General features: G+C 36.8%; 1 protein-coding gene and 1 pseudogene across 1 annotated transcript; both read right to left on the bottom strand.

Moving 5' to 3' along the window:
- Positions 1–2609: 2609 nt before the first annotated feature.
- Positions 2610–4005, bottom strand: LOC114193663 (F-box protein PP2-B10-like). Its single transcript, XM_028083548.2, has 3 exons — positions 3614–4005; positions 3310–3428; positions 2610–3137 (listed from the first exon to the last, which is right to left on the bottom strand). Exons 1-3 carry the CDS (start codon positions 3863–3865, stop codon positions 2729–2731), a joined length of 780 nt encoding a protein of 259 aa, XP_027939349.1. The 5' UTR covers positions 3866–4005; the 3' UTR covers positions 2610–2728.
- A 7263-nt stretch (positions 4006–11268) lies between these two features.
- On the bottom strand, positions 11269–15465 carry LOC146884022 (uncharacterized; annotated as a pseudogene).
- Positions 15466–16579: the final 1114 nt, after the last annotated feature.

Raw genomic sequence — 16579 nt, 5'->3', positions numbered from 1 at the left:
TTATTCACACGATAACTCTAATGAAATACTCAAGATATTCTTTAAAAGCTTCTTCAAGTTCTTATAATACAAGTGTTATTTGAGTGATTTCTTCAAGATTTATATCTTCAGTGGCTTCTCTAAACATTTACAATCCAAGATTAATGATAGATATTTATTTTATTATAATAAAATATAAATATTTATGGGTTTGACGTAATCGATTATACATGCTTCCTTTTTGTTTTTTTTTTTTGTTTTTCTTTTTATAACCAATTAGATTTTGTTCTGATCCATTATATATAAATTTTTTAGGTTTGTCAAAATGGACCGGACCCGTTATAATTTTCAGCTCGTCAACCTGCTGTAACTTGGTCTGTCTGGCCTGCCAATTTAACGGGCCAAAACGGGTTAGCCCGCCAATCATTTTTTTTAATTATTTTATGTTTAAAATTAAAAATAATTAAAAAATAATATTTTTTATATATTATATAAATAAATTTATATATATAAAAAGATTTATAAAAGAAAAATTATAAAAAATTAAAAAAAATTAAAAAAAAAAATTAAAAAAAGGGTCAGCCCGCAGGTCCACCCTAAAACGGGACGGATCATAGTATGTAGTCCGTTTATGGGTGGTGGGCCAGCCTGACCCGACCCGTTTTTGGTAGGCCACAGGCTGGCCGGGCCAAAACGGGCGAGGCTGACCTGTTTTGCCACTCCTAAAATTTCTTTTAGATATCATAATCAAAATGTATTTGAAGAAAATAGAAAATAAAAAGTTTAATTTATTATTGTAATAAATCAAATAAATTTTTAGTCTTTACTATTTTACGTTAATTCTGAATTTTTTTATATTTTAAAATTTGATATAAATCTTTAAATTTTAAAAATAAATAAATAAAATATTATATTAATATTGTTTTAGGATACAGACAGATGTTGAATTGTTTAAATTGTCCGATATAATTAAATTTAAATGTCAACTTATATCCTCGTTGATTATATTAAGAGAATTATATTTATTTGTTTTTAAAATTTAAATAAATAATATATCACGATACGAGACACATACAAATTTTAATTTTTCGTCTTAACTTAAAAATTAAAAACTTAATTCTTTTTATTTCTCTTACCCCTAATTTTTTCCTTGAGATGCCTCTTACTTTACGTCACATTCATATACCTCTATTCCTATCTTTGTAGCTTTCTCATTTGTTGTATTCACCATGCTTTCTAATTTAATGCTTTCTTAACTTTTCTTTGTTTCCCTTTCATTCATTCTACCTATTGATCATTAATTCATAATTTATTTATGGGTTGAATATGTATTTTGATATCTGAAGTTGTAGTGAATTTTGTAATTAATTTATTTCAAAATTTTGGATTAATTTAGTCTTTTATCTTTTTAAATAATGTGAATTTAATGATTTTAATTAAATATTTGTTAAGTTTATTAGCCATTTTAAATGCGTATTTAACCTAACATCAAATCAAAAATGTATCAAATATTATAAACAACTCAAATACAATTTTGAAATGCGTACGAAACATCAAATAAACTTAACAAAATTTGATTAAAAGGACTAAATTCACGTATTTCGAAAGATGAAAGACTAAATTGATCCAAAAGTTCGAAATAGACTAATTCTAAAATTCACTGAAAGTTAAGGGACCAAAAACATATTTAACCTTTATTTATTTAATTAATTTTTTTAAATTTCCATTAATTAATTTAAATATTATTGTTGTCAAAAAAACGTGCTAATTGATTATACGTAGAAAAAAAAATTGTAAAATGATAATTTTTCACTTTTTTTTTTTTATAAATAGACCTTTTGGATTTGTGTATTTGTTTCTTTTTTTGCTTCACTTTTCTAATTTAGAAGATGCATTTTCTTTTTCAACAGTCAGATTCAGACTTAGGAATTTTCTTTTTCTTATGCTGTCGCAATTGCTGGGTTGGAGCTATAGAATGAAAAATAAGAAACATGATTTTTTTATCATCCCCACCTATGTCGAAATTAAAAGCAATCATGCACACAGGGAATTTGGATTCTCTGTTTTGTTGTATTGTATCTTTATTGTAACTTTAAAATACATAATTTTAATATTTAAAAATATATTAATTTTCTTTTAATGTGTATGAATTAGTGTGTTCTAGAAAAAGACATTTACTATTTCGGATTGGCTTTTTCGGTAAATAAACATTTAGAATGATTTTCTTGGATTCTACGAAGTAGTCCTTTTTAAAACACGAATTTGGAACAAAGTTTGCACCTCTTAGATTTTCTTTTCTTTTCTAGAATGTTCTTCCAGCACTTCCACAAATACCAATCTGGAAGCATATTAATCTAAACTTCACCATTTTGAAACACTTTTATGAGCTACACCACCCCTTATCGGATAATTCTCTTCCAATTGAAGGGACAAAATTGAAATTCCAAATCTTGTCAGGTGCAGTTAGAAGTTGGAGGGGTGCAGAAAGTAACTGCCTTGATTCAATGCATCTGATTGTGCTGCGATGAGGCCCGATCACCGGCCCAATCATTAAAATGAGAAATAATTAACTCATTGCAACACACCAAACCCATTGTGCTGCTTCTAACATTATATTAAACTAATAACAATAAATATAAATAAAATGTTTATATATTTGTAAAAAATGCTTATGGAAAAAAAGAAAAGAAAAAGATATCAAAATAAACTGAGAATTCTGCATTCTTTTTATGTTTTCAGCCTTCACATATCAGACATGTTTAGGCCTAATTTCTATTCCTTCAAGAACAAAACCACACTTCCAAATATGGCTTGTTGTCTCCATAATTTTCACATTCACTTGCTCTTCTTTCAGACCTGAATTGAAGAACTCTCCCATCTCAATCTCCAACCACCCATCACTTCTCACTTTAGGACAAGCTAGTTCTCTCAACCTATTTTCTTTCAAATTCAGATCCAAACAAACGTATTTGCTGTTGCTACTTCCTCCACAAACACCAACTGAAATCACTGTGGGATGGTAGTGAAACCCACTTGCATTCATCATCTTGAACACAAGAAACACTGCATAATGAGTCTCTGATGACAGAGAAACTGTGCTTATCTTCCCACTGATGTCAAACCAGCACACAGCACGAAGCACAGCAACCACTTCGAACCTGCCGACACAACAATTGCTCAATGTCCGAAATTCTAATCAAAGTTGTGTTTTTTTTTTCATACCACAACCAAACATAGCTCTGAGGTAGTTTCATTTCAACAAACAAACCTTAAAATTAAGGTTTCAATTTCAGACAAAATGTTTCTTGAAACCTTAATCAATCAATTTACCTGGACTCTGGCAGGCTTGTCCACTCCCAATGGTGACCATCATCACCCCATTCAATGTCCAGATTTCTAGCAGAAAACATGTAACAGTTCTTCCCTGTCCTTTTGTCCAACTGAACACTCTGCATTGATTTCAGAGACAACACATTTCATTCAGTTAGAAACCACAAATGCTTGGTTTTGTTAAACTTTGTTAAAACCACCAAAACCATATGGGTTCGTGGGAAATTTTTACATGACCCCAGATCACCAAATTATGTTTGATCAAAATCATGAACAAGTATTACTCAAAGTGTTAATTACTCACCTTTTTGCCCTGATCAATGATGGTGGGGTGGTTGCAGAGATTGAAATAGAGAGCCTTTTTAGAACTAGAGGATGGAAGGGAAGAAGGAGGAATGAGAGAGGTGAAATTGAGGAGAAAAGAAGACCACACAAAATCAGATTCAGCTGCAGAACAGAAGGTTCTGGAAACTAAAGAGAGCTTGCATGCATCCACAGGAGATGTTTGTGACAGTATCTTTGCAATGCATCCTTCTGCCAAATCTTCAAACTCCATTCATAAAGCTTCTTCTTTTTCCTTCCAGTATAAGAATGATGACGATGAAGATGAAGCTTTGTTGCTTATATAAGTTGCCTTTTGCTTCTTTGATCGTGTAGTTAACTTGGTCAACTATTCAATTGCTTGCACAAATTGGATGTTGTACAGCTTAGACAATTATGTTAATGAAGTTGTTGAGTATTTATTTAGTTGAATTTATAGATAAATGGATAAAGTCTTTGTAAAAAACTCTCCTTTTTTGTGAAAGTTTTGAGCTTTCTTTGACAAAAATCTATTTTTTATTCAATTTGAGAATTAAAAAATAGTTAATACAGTTTTAAACTTGAAAGAAACTGTGGGTTGGTTGGCACCTCGGATAAGGCATTCCATATCAGAATATTGTGGCAGCGATAAGTGGGCCCAGTGTCGGCCTGTTTATAGGAAAAATATGAGTTAAATAAGATAAACATGTAAAATAATAAAAACATATAAAAAAATAGTCAATTTTGTACTTTTAAATTTCTCTCCTCTCTTATTTATTTCTTTATTAAACATTTTCAAAAACTTTCTCATTTAGTTTTTCTTCCACAAAGAAAGAAAGGGTATCGTGAGCCTCCACTCAGAATCCATTTCAAATTATTTGTAGGTTTAATGGCACTTTTTATTTAGTTATAGTCAGAAGAGTGAAGGGCTAAACAGGAATTCCTCTAACTACTAAATTTTCAATTAAGCAATGGTACTTATTAAATGCAAATTTAAACGCATAGAACTATTTTAAAGTATCTAAAGTTTCACCTTAAATTGCAACTTTGTCTAAAGTATACATCAAAAGTCAATGAATTTGTTTGATAAACTTTAATTTTGAGAATCAAATATTGGGAATTATTTAAATTTTTTGGTTGCCATACAATTTTAATGTATTGGAAAAAGATATTTTTGCATCGAAAAGAAACATTCTTAGGAGTTCTTATTATTTTTTAAAATCAATTATTTTTATCTTTGATTTTAATATAACGTTTTTGGATATAAAGTTTCATTTCTTTGAATATTGATCTACTAAGATCTTTTAATCAAACTTGATTGGTTTCTTTATTAGAGTAATTTGATTTTTCTATCAAAATTATCTTCTTCTTGCATGTTTTATCTTTTAATTTGTGTGTGTCCTTTTAACATCTTTTAGGATTCTTTGTTGATCAATGGTTCTTATGGTGTGATCCATTCGACAAGATCTTCTAATCCAACCGATTGATTTCTTAATTAGAGTAAGTTTATTTTTCTGCTCTTTCATAGGTCAAAATTGTCTTCTTTTTGCATGCTTTTGATTTGCATGTGTCTTTTGAGCATTCTTTAGGATTTTCTATTGACCAAGTTGATTATAATGGTCCCACATTGTAATCAACCCCACATATCAATGACAAAACCCCACATAATAAAAAATGAGAAAGAGAGGAAGAGGGTAGCTGATGTTTGAGGATGTTCAAGGGGCGCAAACGAAGGTTGTTATAAAATCCCAATTGTTAACATTTCCACTACACGAAGACGCTTGTCAAAAGCTAAATATGAAAGCGCAGAGCTTGCGATGTCCAAGATGAAGTCCTAGCTAGTTGTTGAAGCTCGCCGAAATCTTGGGGTTGAAGGAGAAGAGGGTTTGAATCTCCTTCCAGTGGGTTCTCCGTGCATGCGATGCTCAACACTCCACTAGAAGAAGATGGAAAACGTGTATAGAGAATGAGGGTGAAATGTGATGGAAGAAGAAGCTTAGCCAAACCCCCTCTCGTGTGTGATGCTTGTACGAAGGAGGTGGAGAAGGTGGAGGAGGTGAAAGAAAAAAAGAGGAGGAGAGAAGGAAGAGTGAGAGAAGGAAGAAGAGGACGAGAAGGAGGCAAGGCAACGACGACAAAAGGAAATAGTGATGACATGGCAGCGATAATTACCAATAGATTTTATCGAAGGATTTTTTATCAGTAATTACTGTTACCGATGAGGATTTTACTGACAAATTTTTAGTAGTTGGTAGATTGTCAATAATTTCGATTTATGGACGAATTTTTAGCATTACTAACGAATTTTGACCGGTAATAATACTAATATTTCTTGTAGTGTGCATGTCTCTCTTCGTTAATACATTAACAACGTACATCTCATATATATTGTGATATTTGTATGAGATGTTGTCCTTTGTAAGTGTGTTGTTTATCATATGTGTTACTTTTTATGTGTGTGGGGTGAAGATATTTGAGATGATATTGAACTTTTAATATTTTAGTATTAATTATATAATTAAGTGAGAAGAGAATATATCATGTGTTCTATAAAACGTTAGTGACTTTGATTAAGACATTATTAAATGATGAGAAGATAAAAAGAGTTTGTATTTTAATACGGATATTAATATATTTTCAATAGACTTTGACTAACATATAATAATACAATTTCCTAGAAAACATTAAGTATAATTAATTACACAGTTGTATTAAAATATAATTTATTATTCATATATATATATATATATATTTAGTTGTAATCTTTTGTATGTTAAGTTGAATGTTTGACAAAATTGATATATGTATATTTTATACGTAACATATAATATAATTGATTTTAAAAAATATTTTTAATTAAATTTATAAAAATTTAATTAAAAAAAACACATTTCGAAGTCTTATTTTTTTTTTTAAATTATAATTTGTTTAAAAATGATAAGAATTCAAGTATGAATTTAAATTTAATATTAAATAAATAAAATAAAATACTATATAAGAAAATAAATTTATAAATTAATTGTTTTAAGGTTTTTTATTAGATATTATGTTAATTTATTATGTGAATTTGATTTATGCCTAATTGTTATTAAATTTTCTCATGAATCATAAAATGTAATAATTTTTATAAAAATTAATTAAATTTCTTCATTTATATGCTTTTTAATTTAATTAATAAAATATTTAGACTTCATTCCATTTTAAACTAATTGTAATATTTTTATATTAATTTTTAAGTTTGATTAAAATAAAATAGTGTTTAAGTCTTTTATTCGGTGACAATGTGGTTTTATATATCAAAGATGAATGGAATCATCTTAGTATTACTAAATTCTGGTCATCTTCTGTTACATCAATTTATAAATAATTTTAGGGTGAATGGTTTATGCAATTATTATTTTTTAAATACTATAGTTCAAAATTTTCTATAAAATTACGTGTATATATATATATATATATATATATATATATATATATATATATATATATATATATATATATATATATATATATACTACTGGTTAAATTAAAAAGAAGAATGCCCTTAATCTAATATGAGAAATTTCAAAATATTTAAATTCAAAGATTGTTTAGAATAAAGTTAAAATTTAATCACAATTTAAGAAAAGTTACATTTCCCTTTCTCATAAATAAAGGTACATTTAAGCAAATGCCCCCTTTACCAAGTTAACTAATTGATAGTTTACTTTCATCCTTTGACTATTTCATGGTAAAGATCTTCTAATTGATATTTTGTATTTAAATGTTATGAAAAAAATATAAGTTCAGAACATGTTTGGACTCATTTTTTCTATAAAATTAAACTAAAATCAATTTATACAATTGCTCTTTTAATTTTTATCTCTTAATGAATAAAAGAAAACTCTAATTTTGTCTGCTTATTTTTCTTTTGCAAATAATCTTAATTTCTTTATTTCATAAATTCTATTATTTGAAAATTTTCTGGTTCAGCATGTTTTGTTTGTCTGTTAAACTTCTAAGTGTAACATTCCGTTTTTATAGTTTTTAAACTATTAAACAAAACATTTAAATTTCGATAGTTCAGAAGCAGATAGTGACATAGGTCAGCATAATCTAATACAGTCATCCAAAAGAAGTATATATACTGATCAACATGTACAACCCACATCACTAAAGGTTACAAAACATTCACTAGAGAAATAGGTGGCTACTACAGCTGGAAACGTCCTGGAAACCTGTTCAACGTCTGCCTGGGAAGGGTGTACCTTCATCTGCGCTTTTATCTGCTCACGTCATTCAATGAGGACGATCATTGCAAAAGTAGAAGACACACAGAACACCATAAAACTAGAAGGGTAAGCTAACTTGAACAGAGAGCAAATCATGCAAATTTTTATACTATAACAGAAAACAGACTTGTATTACACAATCAATTAAAATCCTCCAATTAATTCTGGCTACCACACCACACCACATTCTAGACTCGATATCCGGATTATGTAAGTGGCATTGGAGCTCTTGGTGACTTGCACTTGAGATGGTTCCTAAACTCTGCAGAGTTTTAGGCACAAGGAGTATTCACCCAACCACTCTCAAGGTAAATCCCATCACCTCTATGATGGATCGAAATCATAGACCAGGACCTCCTGCTACTTCCCCCGACGTAATCCATCATACTCTACTTGAGTCTTAATGGTTACTGGAAGCGTCAGGATATCACCAATCTGAGTCCTCATGCCATTACATTTACTAAACCACGCACCTTAGGACTTCCCTTGAAATCCTAACTCTACATACTTCTAATCACATCAAGTTCACACTTAATTTCTTCATACAGTTTAACATGCATAAGGATCGCCTACATTATCAACCATCATCATCTTAAAGCAACCAATCAAGCATCAAGAACTCAAAACAGTGGGAAAAACCCATCTTCTGCAGGGAATCTCGCTTGGGCTAGAGGGTCTCGCCTAAGCTAGAGAGGTTATCTCGCTTAGGCGGGCTACTCTCGCCTGGGCGAGAGCCCTTACAGTGGCAAAAGAAATTCTGGACGAACTCTCGCTCAGGCGGAGCTGGCTCGCCTAAGCGAGAGGTTGTCTCGCTCAGGCGACTCCAACTCGCCTAGGCGAGATTTCGTGCAGTGACATGGATGCTCTTCTGATATTCTCGCTCAGGCGAGAGCAACTCGCCTAAGCGAAACTATCAGGAAATTCTCCCTGTTCTTCACATGCAAACTCGCCCAAAGTTATCCCCCGCCCAAAACCACACACCAGCAACATCCAACACCATTTCAACGGATAATCATGCAATTAAAACGTTCACAAACACAATCCACATCTAAATGAGCTAAAGAGTTAGCTTCCCTTACCTTTTTGCCAAGAATTTAGTTGGTGGAATCAAGCAAATTGCAAGACAACGGAATTTTTCAGTTTAACCTGGGAGAATCCATCACCATGACATGGAGAATGAAGAATTACATGATCAGACTCAAAATTCAGAGATTAACTAGTAAATTCTAGCTGGAATTGAACCCAATTTAAAGATGAAACCTACCTAGGAGAATGGAAGCTAAGGAAGGAAGCTGCTGAGGTTCCTGTTGGTTGGTTCTGCCAGAATCTGAGTATGGATTATGGAAACAGTGAGATATGGCAGCAACAAGGAAGAGAAGTTGGGAGAAGGGTGGATTGCAGAGAAGTTGAGAGAAAGATGTAAGGTTTCTGTTTTTAGGAAAATAAGAAAGAGGGGTTTCACATTCTCCCCAACAACAAAAATTTTCGACCCGAAAATTGAGACTTACCAGAGAACAAGTGTGGATATGACTTTTTCACGTCCTCCTCCAATTCCCAAGTGGAGTCACCTGTCCTCTTGTCCCAAATGACATGGACTAGTCTGATGGATTTCCTTTTGAGCTGCCTCATCTGAACATCTCCTAAGCTTTCGGGTTGAACTTCCATTGTAAGATCTCCTCTAATCTGCAGATCTTCCATCTCGAGTATATGGGAAGGGTCAGGCACATACTTCCGGAGCTGGGATACATGAAACACTGAATGGAGGTTGGCCAGAGGGGGAGGTAGGGCAATCTCATATGCTACTGGTCCAATCCTCTTCAGGATCTGGTATGGACCGGCGAACCTAGGAGACAACTTCTTCTGACGGATGGCTCTCCCCACGCCCGTAGTCGGGGTAATTCTCAAGAAAACATGGTCCCCTGGTTCAAACTCTAAAGGTCTTCTCCTCTGATCAGCATATGATTTCTGTCTGCTTTGAGATGCCTTCATTCTTTCTTGTATGAGCTTGACCTTCTCAGTAGTCTGCCTCAGGAGCTCTGGTCCCACTACCACTGATTCCCCATCCTGATACCAGCACAAAGGCGTCCTACATCTCCTGCCATAGAGGGCCTCATAAGGTGCCATGCCAATACTGGTGTGAAAGCTGTTATTATACGTAAACTCTACCAAAGGTAGGACCTCATCCCACGTACCCAGATGGTCCAGCACGCACGTCCGTAAGAGATCCTCCAGAGATTGGATAGTTCTCTCGGACTGCCCATCGGTCTGAGGGTGATACGCAGAGCTCATAGCCAACCTGCTACCCATAGCATCTTGCAGCGTCTGCCAAAAGCGAGAGGTGAATCTTGGGTCTCTATCAGAGACTATACTCGATGGCACACCATGCAACCTCACGATCTCACTGATATACAACTGTGCTAGCTTCACCATAGACATCCTCAAATTCACTGCTAGGAAGTGAGCACTCTTGGTGAGACGGTCTACTATCACCCATATAGCATCGTGGTTCTTCACAGTCCGAGGCAAATGGGTGACAAAGTCCATAGCAATGCTATCCCATTTCCACTCGGGTATCTCGAGCTGTTGAAGCATTCCCCCCGGTCTCTGGTGTTCTATCTTAGCCTTCTGACAAGTTAAACATGACGATACATATCGAGCGACATCTTGCTTCATACTCGACCACCAAAACGATTCTTTCAAATCGTGATACATTTTAGTCATGCCTGGGTGCATGCTAAAACGGCTCTTGTGTCCTTCCTCCAGAATCATACCTTTCAGTTCTACATCTTCAGGTATGCAAACCCTGCCTCTGAATCTCAGTACCCCATCACCTCCCACCAAGAAATCCTTAGCCTTCTCAGTACCAAGTAACCCTACTGTCCTCTGTAGCGTGGGGTCCGACTGTTGCTTCTCCTTTATCAGCTTAAGGAAATCATTAGACACTGTGAGATGGTTACATCTAATGACTCCCTCATCCAAAATCACCTGCAACTGCATATCTCTAAACTGTTCCACCAAATCTAACTCTCTAACCATCATGTGAGATGCGTGAACTGCCTTTCTGCTTAAGGCGTCAGCCACCACGTTCGCCTTCCCCGGGTGGTACAACAACTCAAAGTCAAAGTCTTTGAGGAACTCCATCCACCGCCTCTGCCTCATGTTTAACTCCTTCTGGTCAAACAGATACTTCAAACTCTTATGGTCACTGAAAACCTGAAATTGCGCACCATACAGATAGTGTCTCCAGATCTTTAGTGCGAACACCACTGCTGCTAACTCCAAGTCGTGCGTGGGGTAGTTCTTCTCATGATTTTTCAACTGTCGTGAGGCATAGGCCACCACTCTCCGTTCTTGCATCAGAACACATCCCAATCCCTGATGAGAGGCATCACAGTAAACCTCAAAGGGTTTACCAGTATCAGGAATCACCAACACTGGAGCGCTAGTCAACTTTTGCTTTAGCTTTAGGAAGCTCTCTTCACACCGGTCGGTCCAAGCAAACGGTTGATCCTTGTGGGTCAACTGGGTCAAGGGTGCTGCTATCCTGGAGAATCCTTCAATGAATCTCCTATAGTAACCTGCCAACCCCACAAAGCTTCCAACTTAGCACAGCTTCTACCTTAGATGGATCTACTGTTATGCCCTGAGCCGATATCATGTGCCCCAAGAACTGAACTGAAGTCATCCAAAACTCACATTTTGACCGCTTTGCATACAACTGCTTCTCCCTCAGTATGCTCAGAACTATCTTCAGATGCTCCGCATGTTCCTCTGGAGTCTGCGAGTAAATCAAGATATCATCTATGAAAACCACCACAAACTTGTCTAGGAATGGTCTGAAGATTCGATTCATGTAGTCCATGAACAAAGCGGGGGCATTAGTCACACCAAACGGCATCACCACATACTCGTAGTGTCCGTACCTGGACCTGAAAGCGGTCTTCTGCACGTCATCAGACTTGACTCGAATCTGATGGTATCCTGATCTCAAATCAATCTTAGAGAACACTGCCGCACCGTGCAACTGATCCATCAAGTCGTCAATCCTTGGCAGAGGGTACTTGTTCTTGATGGTTAGCTTATTCAGCTGTCTGTAATCCACACAGAGTCTGGAACTACCGTCCTTCTTTTTAACCAGTAACACTGGCGCTCCCCAAGGTGATACGCTCGGCCTGATAAACTGTTTTTCTAGCAGCTCTTCAATCTGTTTCTTTAACTCCACCAACTCAGCAAGAGCCATTCTGTAGGGTGCGATAGACACTGGTCCTGCTCCTGGCACCAGGTCAATGGAGAACTCTATCTCCCTAGTAGGGGGTAGGCCAGGTACTTCCTCAAGAAACACATCTGAGAAATCTCCCACTACAGGCGCCTCCAAGGGTCCAACCTCAGTCTCCACGGATAACTGGGTCAGAACCAAGAAGCATTGAGACCCTTCCTTTATTGCCTTGTCCACCTGCTGTGAGGACACCAACAGGTCTTCATCTTCTAAGCTAGGAAACAACACTTTCCTTTCGTTGCAATCAATGAGAATGTGATTGGCAGATAGCCAATCCATTCCCAAGATGACATCTAGTCCCACCAAGGGTAAGCATATGAGGTTTACCCTGTACTTGCGCCCCTCAACCTCGATCTTGCACCTAGCACACATGGTCGAGGTCCTGACCAACCCAGAAGCAGGTGTGGACACCACCAGGTCATACTGGAGCTCCTTCACCGGAAGATCCAACTCCACTACTCTAGACTCCGACACAAAAGAATGTGTTGCCCCCGAATCAAACAGAACATGCAAGCTCCTACCAGCTATCACACAAGACCCGATGATAAGGTTACCTGATCCAGCTGCCTCTGCACCCGTCACGGCATACACTCTGCCCACTGCTTGTGGTCTCGCACCTCCCCTCGACGGCTGTGATTGAGGCTGTGATGAAGGCCTCGACACCGTGCTCCTATCAACTGGGCAATCCTTGATGAAGTGGCCCATCTGGCCGCATCTATGGCATGTCCTCCTATCAGGAAGCTGGGGGCAGGCGCTCCTCAGATGAGGCCCCCTACAGTGGAAGCACTGGGGCCTAAAAGGCTGGGACTGCTGGGGCTGATGCGGGAATCTTCTGGGCCCCTGGGGTTGAGGCCTAGAGTATGGCTTCCTTCTGTCATCATGTCTGCTCGTGGACCCAGATGGTCCTCCCACCTTCAGCTGAGACTTCTGCTAAGCTTCAACTTCAGCCTTAAGTTTCTCCATCACTCTTGCCTTCTCTACCAAGGCAGGGAATTCCTTGATAGAGAGTGGGGCCACCATGAGCTTGAGGTCACCCCTCAATCCATTCTCAAACTTTCTACACTGCCAGTCCTCTGCCATCTTCAGGGTGTGAAACCTACCCAAGTGTTTAAACTTTTCAGCGTACTCAGACACTGACATGTCTCCTTGCATCAGCTGCAAGAACTCAACCTCCTTCGCATACCTCACGCTGTCTGGAAAGAACTCAGCATAGAACTTCTTCTTAAACAGTTCCCAGGTGATGGTCTCATGGCTGTCCTCCAACATCATCTTCATGCTGGACCACCAGTGCACGGCCTCTCCAGCAAGAAGGTACTCAGTGTATGCCAACCTGTTCTCTGCAGGACATCTCTTAGCATCATAGATTCGTTCCATGTCCCGCATCCACTGGTCAGCTCCATCCGGACTAACTTTGCCATCAAAGCGGGATAGATGGTGTTGTAGGAAATCCTCCAAACTCCATTCTTGCACTCGGGGCAGTGAAGCTTGGGAAGAACCAGCGGCTAAACGGTTTTCCCCTATCTGATGCAGAGCTTCCATGTGCCTTTGTTGAGCCGTTTCTGCTGCTAGTCTTGTAGACTCCATCTGTTGCAAGGCTAGATTTTGCTGATTCACCATGTTAGCATTCTGCTGCTGCATGGCTGCTATCATCGCCTCGATTGCTCTCACCCAGTGAGGATTATCTGGGTTTGGAACAGGGGGTGGAGGAGGTCTAGGTGCCATAGCTCTGAGCACACAAAGGAGGAACCATCAGATTAGTCGACAGGTACAACAACTCAAGCCAAACACGCTATAAGGAACACACAACAGAAGCTAAGCAAGCTCACACCTACAGATCCTAGAGAAATCACTGCTCTGATACCAAAATTGTAACATCCCGTTTTTATAGTTTTTAAACTATTAAACAAAACATTTAAATTTCGATAGTTCAGAAGCAGATAGTGACATAGGTCAGCATAATCTAATACAGTCATCCAAAAGAAGTACATATACTGATCAACATGTACAACCCACATCACTAAAGGTTACAAAACATCCTAAACATTCACTAGAGAAATAGGTGGCTACTACAGCTGGAAACGTCCTGGAAACCTGTTCAACGTCTGCCTGGGAAGGGTGTACCTTCATCTGCGCTTTTATCTGCTCACGTCATTCAATGAGGACGATCATTGCAAAAGTAGAAGACACACAGAACACCATAAAACTAGAAGGGTAAGCTAACTTGAACAGAGAGCAAATCATGCAAATTTTTATACTATAACAGAAAACAGACTTGTATTACACAATCAATTAAAATCCTCCAATTAATTCTGGCTACCACACCACACCACATTCTAGACTCGATATCCGGATTATGTAAGTGGCATTGGAGCTCTTGGTGACTTGCACTTGAGATGGTTCCTAAACTCTGCAGAGTTTTAGGCACAAGGAGTATTCACCCAACCACTCTCAAGGTAAATCCCATCACCTCTATGATGGATCGAAATCATAGACCAGGACCTCCTGCTACTTCCCCCGACGTAATCCATCATACTCTACTTGAGTCTTAATGGTTACTGGAAGCGTCAGGATATCACCAATCTGAGTCCTCATGCCATTACATTTACTAAACCACGCACCTTAGGACTTCCCTTGAAATCCTAACTCTACATACTTCTAATCACATCAAGTTCACACTTAATTTCTTCATACAGTTTAACATGCATAAGGATCGCCTACATTATCAACCATCATCATCTTAAAGCAACCAATCAAGCATCAAGAACTCAAAACAGTGGGAAAAACCCATCTTCTGCAGGGAATCTCGCTTGGGCTAGAGGGTCTCGCCTAAGCTAGAGAGGTTATCTCGCTTAGGCGGGCTACTCTCGCCTGGGCGAGAGCCCTTACAGTGGCAAAAGAAATTCTGGACGAACTCTCGCTCAGGCGGAGCTGGCTCGCCTAAGCGAGAGGTTGTCTCGCTCAGGCGACTCCAACTCGCCTAGGCGAGATTTCGTGCAGTGACATGGATGCTCTTCTGATATTCTCGCTCAGGCGAGAGCAACTCGCCTAAGCGAAACTATCAGGAAATTCTCCCTGTTCTTCACATGCAAACTCGCCCAAAGTTATCCCCCGCCCAAAACCACACACCAGCAACATCCAACACCATTTCAACGGATAATCATGCAATTAAAACGTTCACAAACACAATCCACATCTAAATGAGCTAAAGAGTTAGCTTCCCTTACCTTTTTGCCAAGAATTTAGTTGGTGGAATCAAGCAAATTGCAAGACAACGGAATTTTTCAGTTTAACCTGGGAGAATCCATCACCATGACATGGAGAATGAAGAATTACATGATCAGACTCAAAATTCAGAGATTAACTAGTAAATTCTAGCTGGAATTGAACCCAATTTAAAGATGAAACCTACCTAGGAGAATGGAAGCTGAGGAAGGAAGCTGCTGAGGTTCCTGTTGGTTGGTTCTGCCAAAATCTGAGTATGGATTATGGAAACAGTGAGATATGACAGCAACAAGAAAGAGAAGTTGGGAAAAAAGTGGATTACAGAAAAGTTGAGAGAAAGAAGTAAAGTTTCTGTTTTTAGGAAAATAAGAAAGAGGGGTTTACACTAAGTAAATAATAACCTGTTACACAACTTCATTTTTAGAATATCAACATATAATATAATTTAGATGGTGGATCAAGTTGATAATTATTACAATTTAAAAGAAAGTAAAAAAACAAAAACAATAAAAGAAAAAGCAGAGTGAGGTGGGGACTAGATATTTTCTTGAAGATAAGATTTTATATTGAAGTGGGTCCCATCTGCATATCCTCAAATTATCATTCATCATATTTATACCACAACCTGCATATCCTCAAATTATCATTCATCATATTTATACCACAACCACCATAGGTTCCTTTTAATGAAACTTTAATCAATCACAATAATAATACACATTTTAATCCATTATTTACTTTTAATAAATTACTCCCAATCTTATTTTATCAGAACGGACTCTACAAATTTTTATCACAATATATATTTTATATATATAAGATACTCCGTGGATTTGATTAAGTAAGGTGGGACCTAAATCTTTTTATACTTCTCAATTTATTGAAAAATGTTTTATTATCTTTTCAATAAAAAATATGTTATTATTAATATTTGTTTGTCGTGTGTGCAGATTCATGTATCCATGACAATGCCTGATCCAATTTTATTCATTTTTTTTTCTCTAAAGTTTATTATATTTTATTGTGAAAATAAAAGCTTAAAAATTATGAATATTCCAGAATTAAAAAAAATGAAAAATACAACACAGTATACGCTTCATGTGTCCCCAATACCCGTTCCAAACAAGAAAGAAAAAAAAACAGTTAAAAAACAGAGTATTATTGAGTTTAAGGTTAATCAAAACAAAAACATTAGCGCTAA

This window comes from Vigna unguiculata, chromosome 8, assembly GCF_037176805.1.
Source record: "Vigna unguiculata cultivar grain cowpea cultivar isolate G323 ecotype 2 chromosome 8, ASM3717680v1, whole genome shotgun sequence".
Classification (NCBI taxonomy): Eukaryota; Viridiplantae; Streptophyta; class Magnoliopsida; order Fabales; family Fabaceae; genus Vigna; species Vigna unguiculata.
Note: the sequence above shows the minus strand (reverse complement) of the source record. Positions and strands in the feature narration are given on the sequence as shown.

Excerpts from the sequence above, each read along its gene's own strand:
- LOC114193663 (XM_028083548.2), bottom strand. The coding sequence starts at position 3,865 with ATGGAGTTTGAAGATTTGGCAGAAGGATGCATTGCAAAGATACTGTCA. Across the intron at positions 3,429-3,613 it reads TCATTGATCAGGGCAAAAAG|AGTGTTCAGTTGGACAAAAG; the intron begins GTGAGTAATTAA and ends AAATCAATGCAG. Across the intron at positions 3,138-3,309 it reads ACAAGCCTGCCAGAGTCCAG|GTTCGAAGTGGTTGCTGTGC; the intron begins GTAAATTGATTG and ends TTGTGTCGGCAG.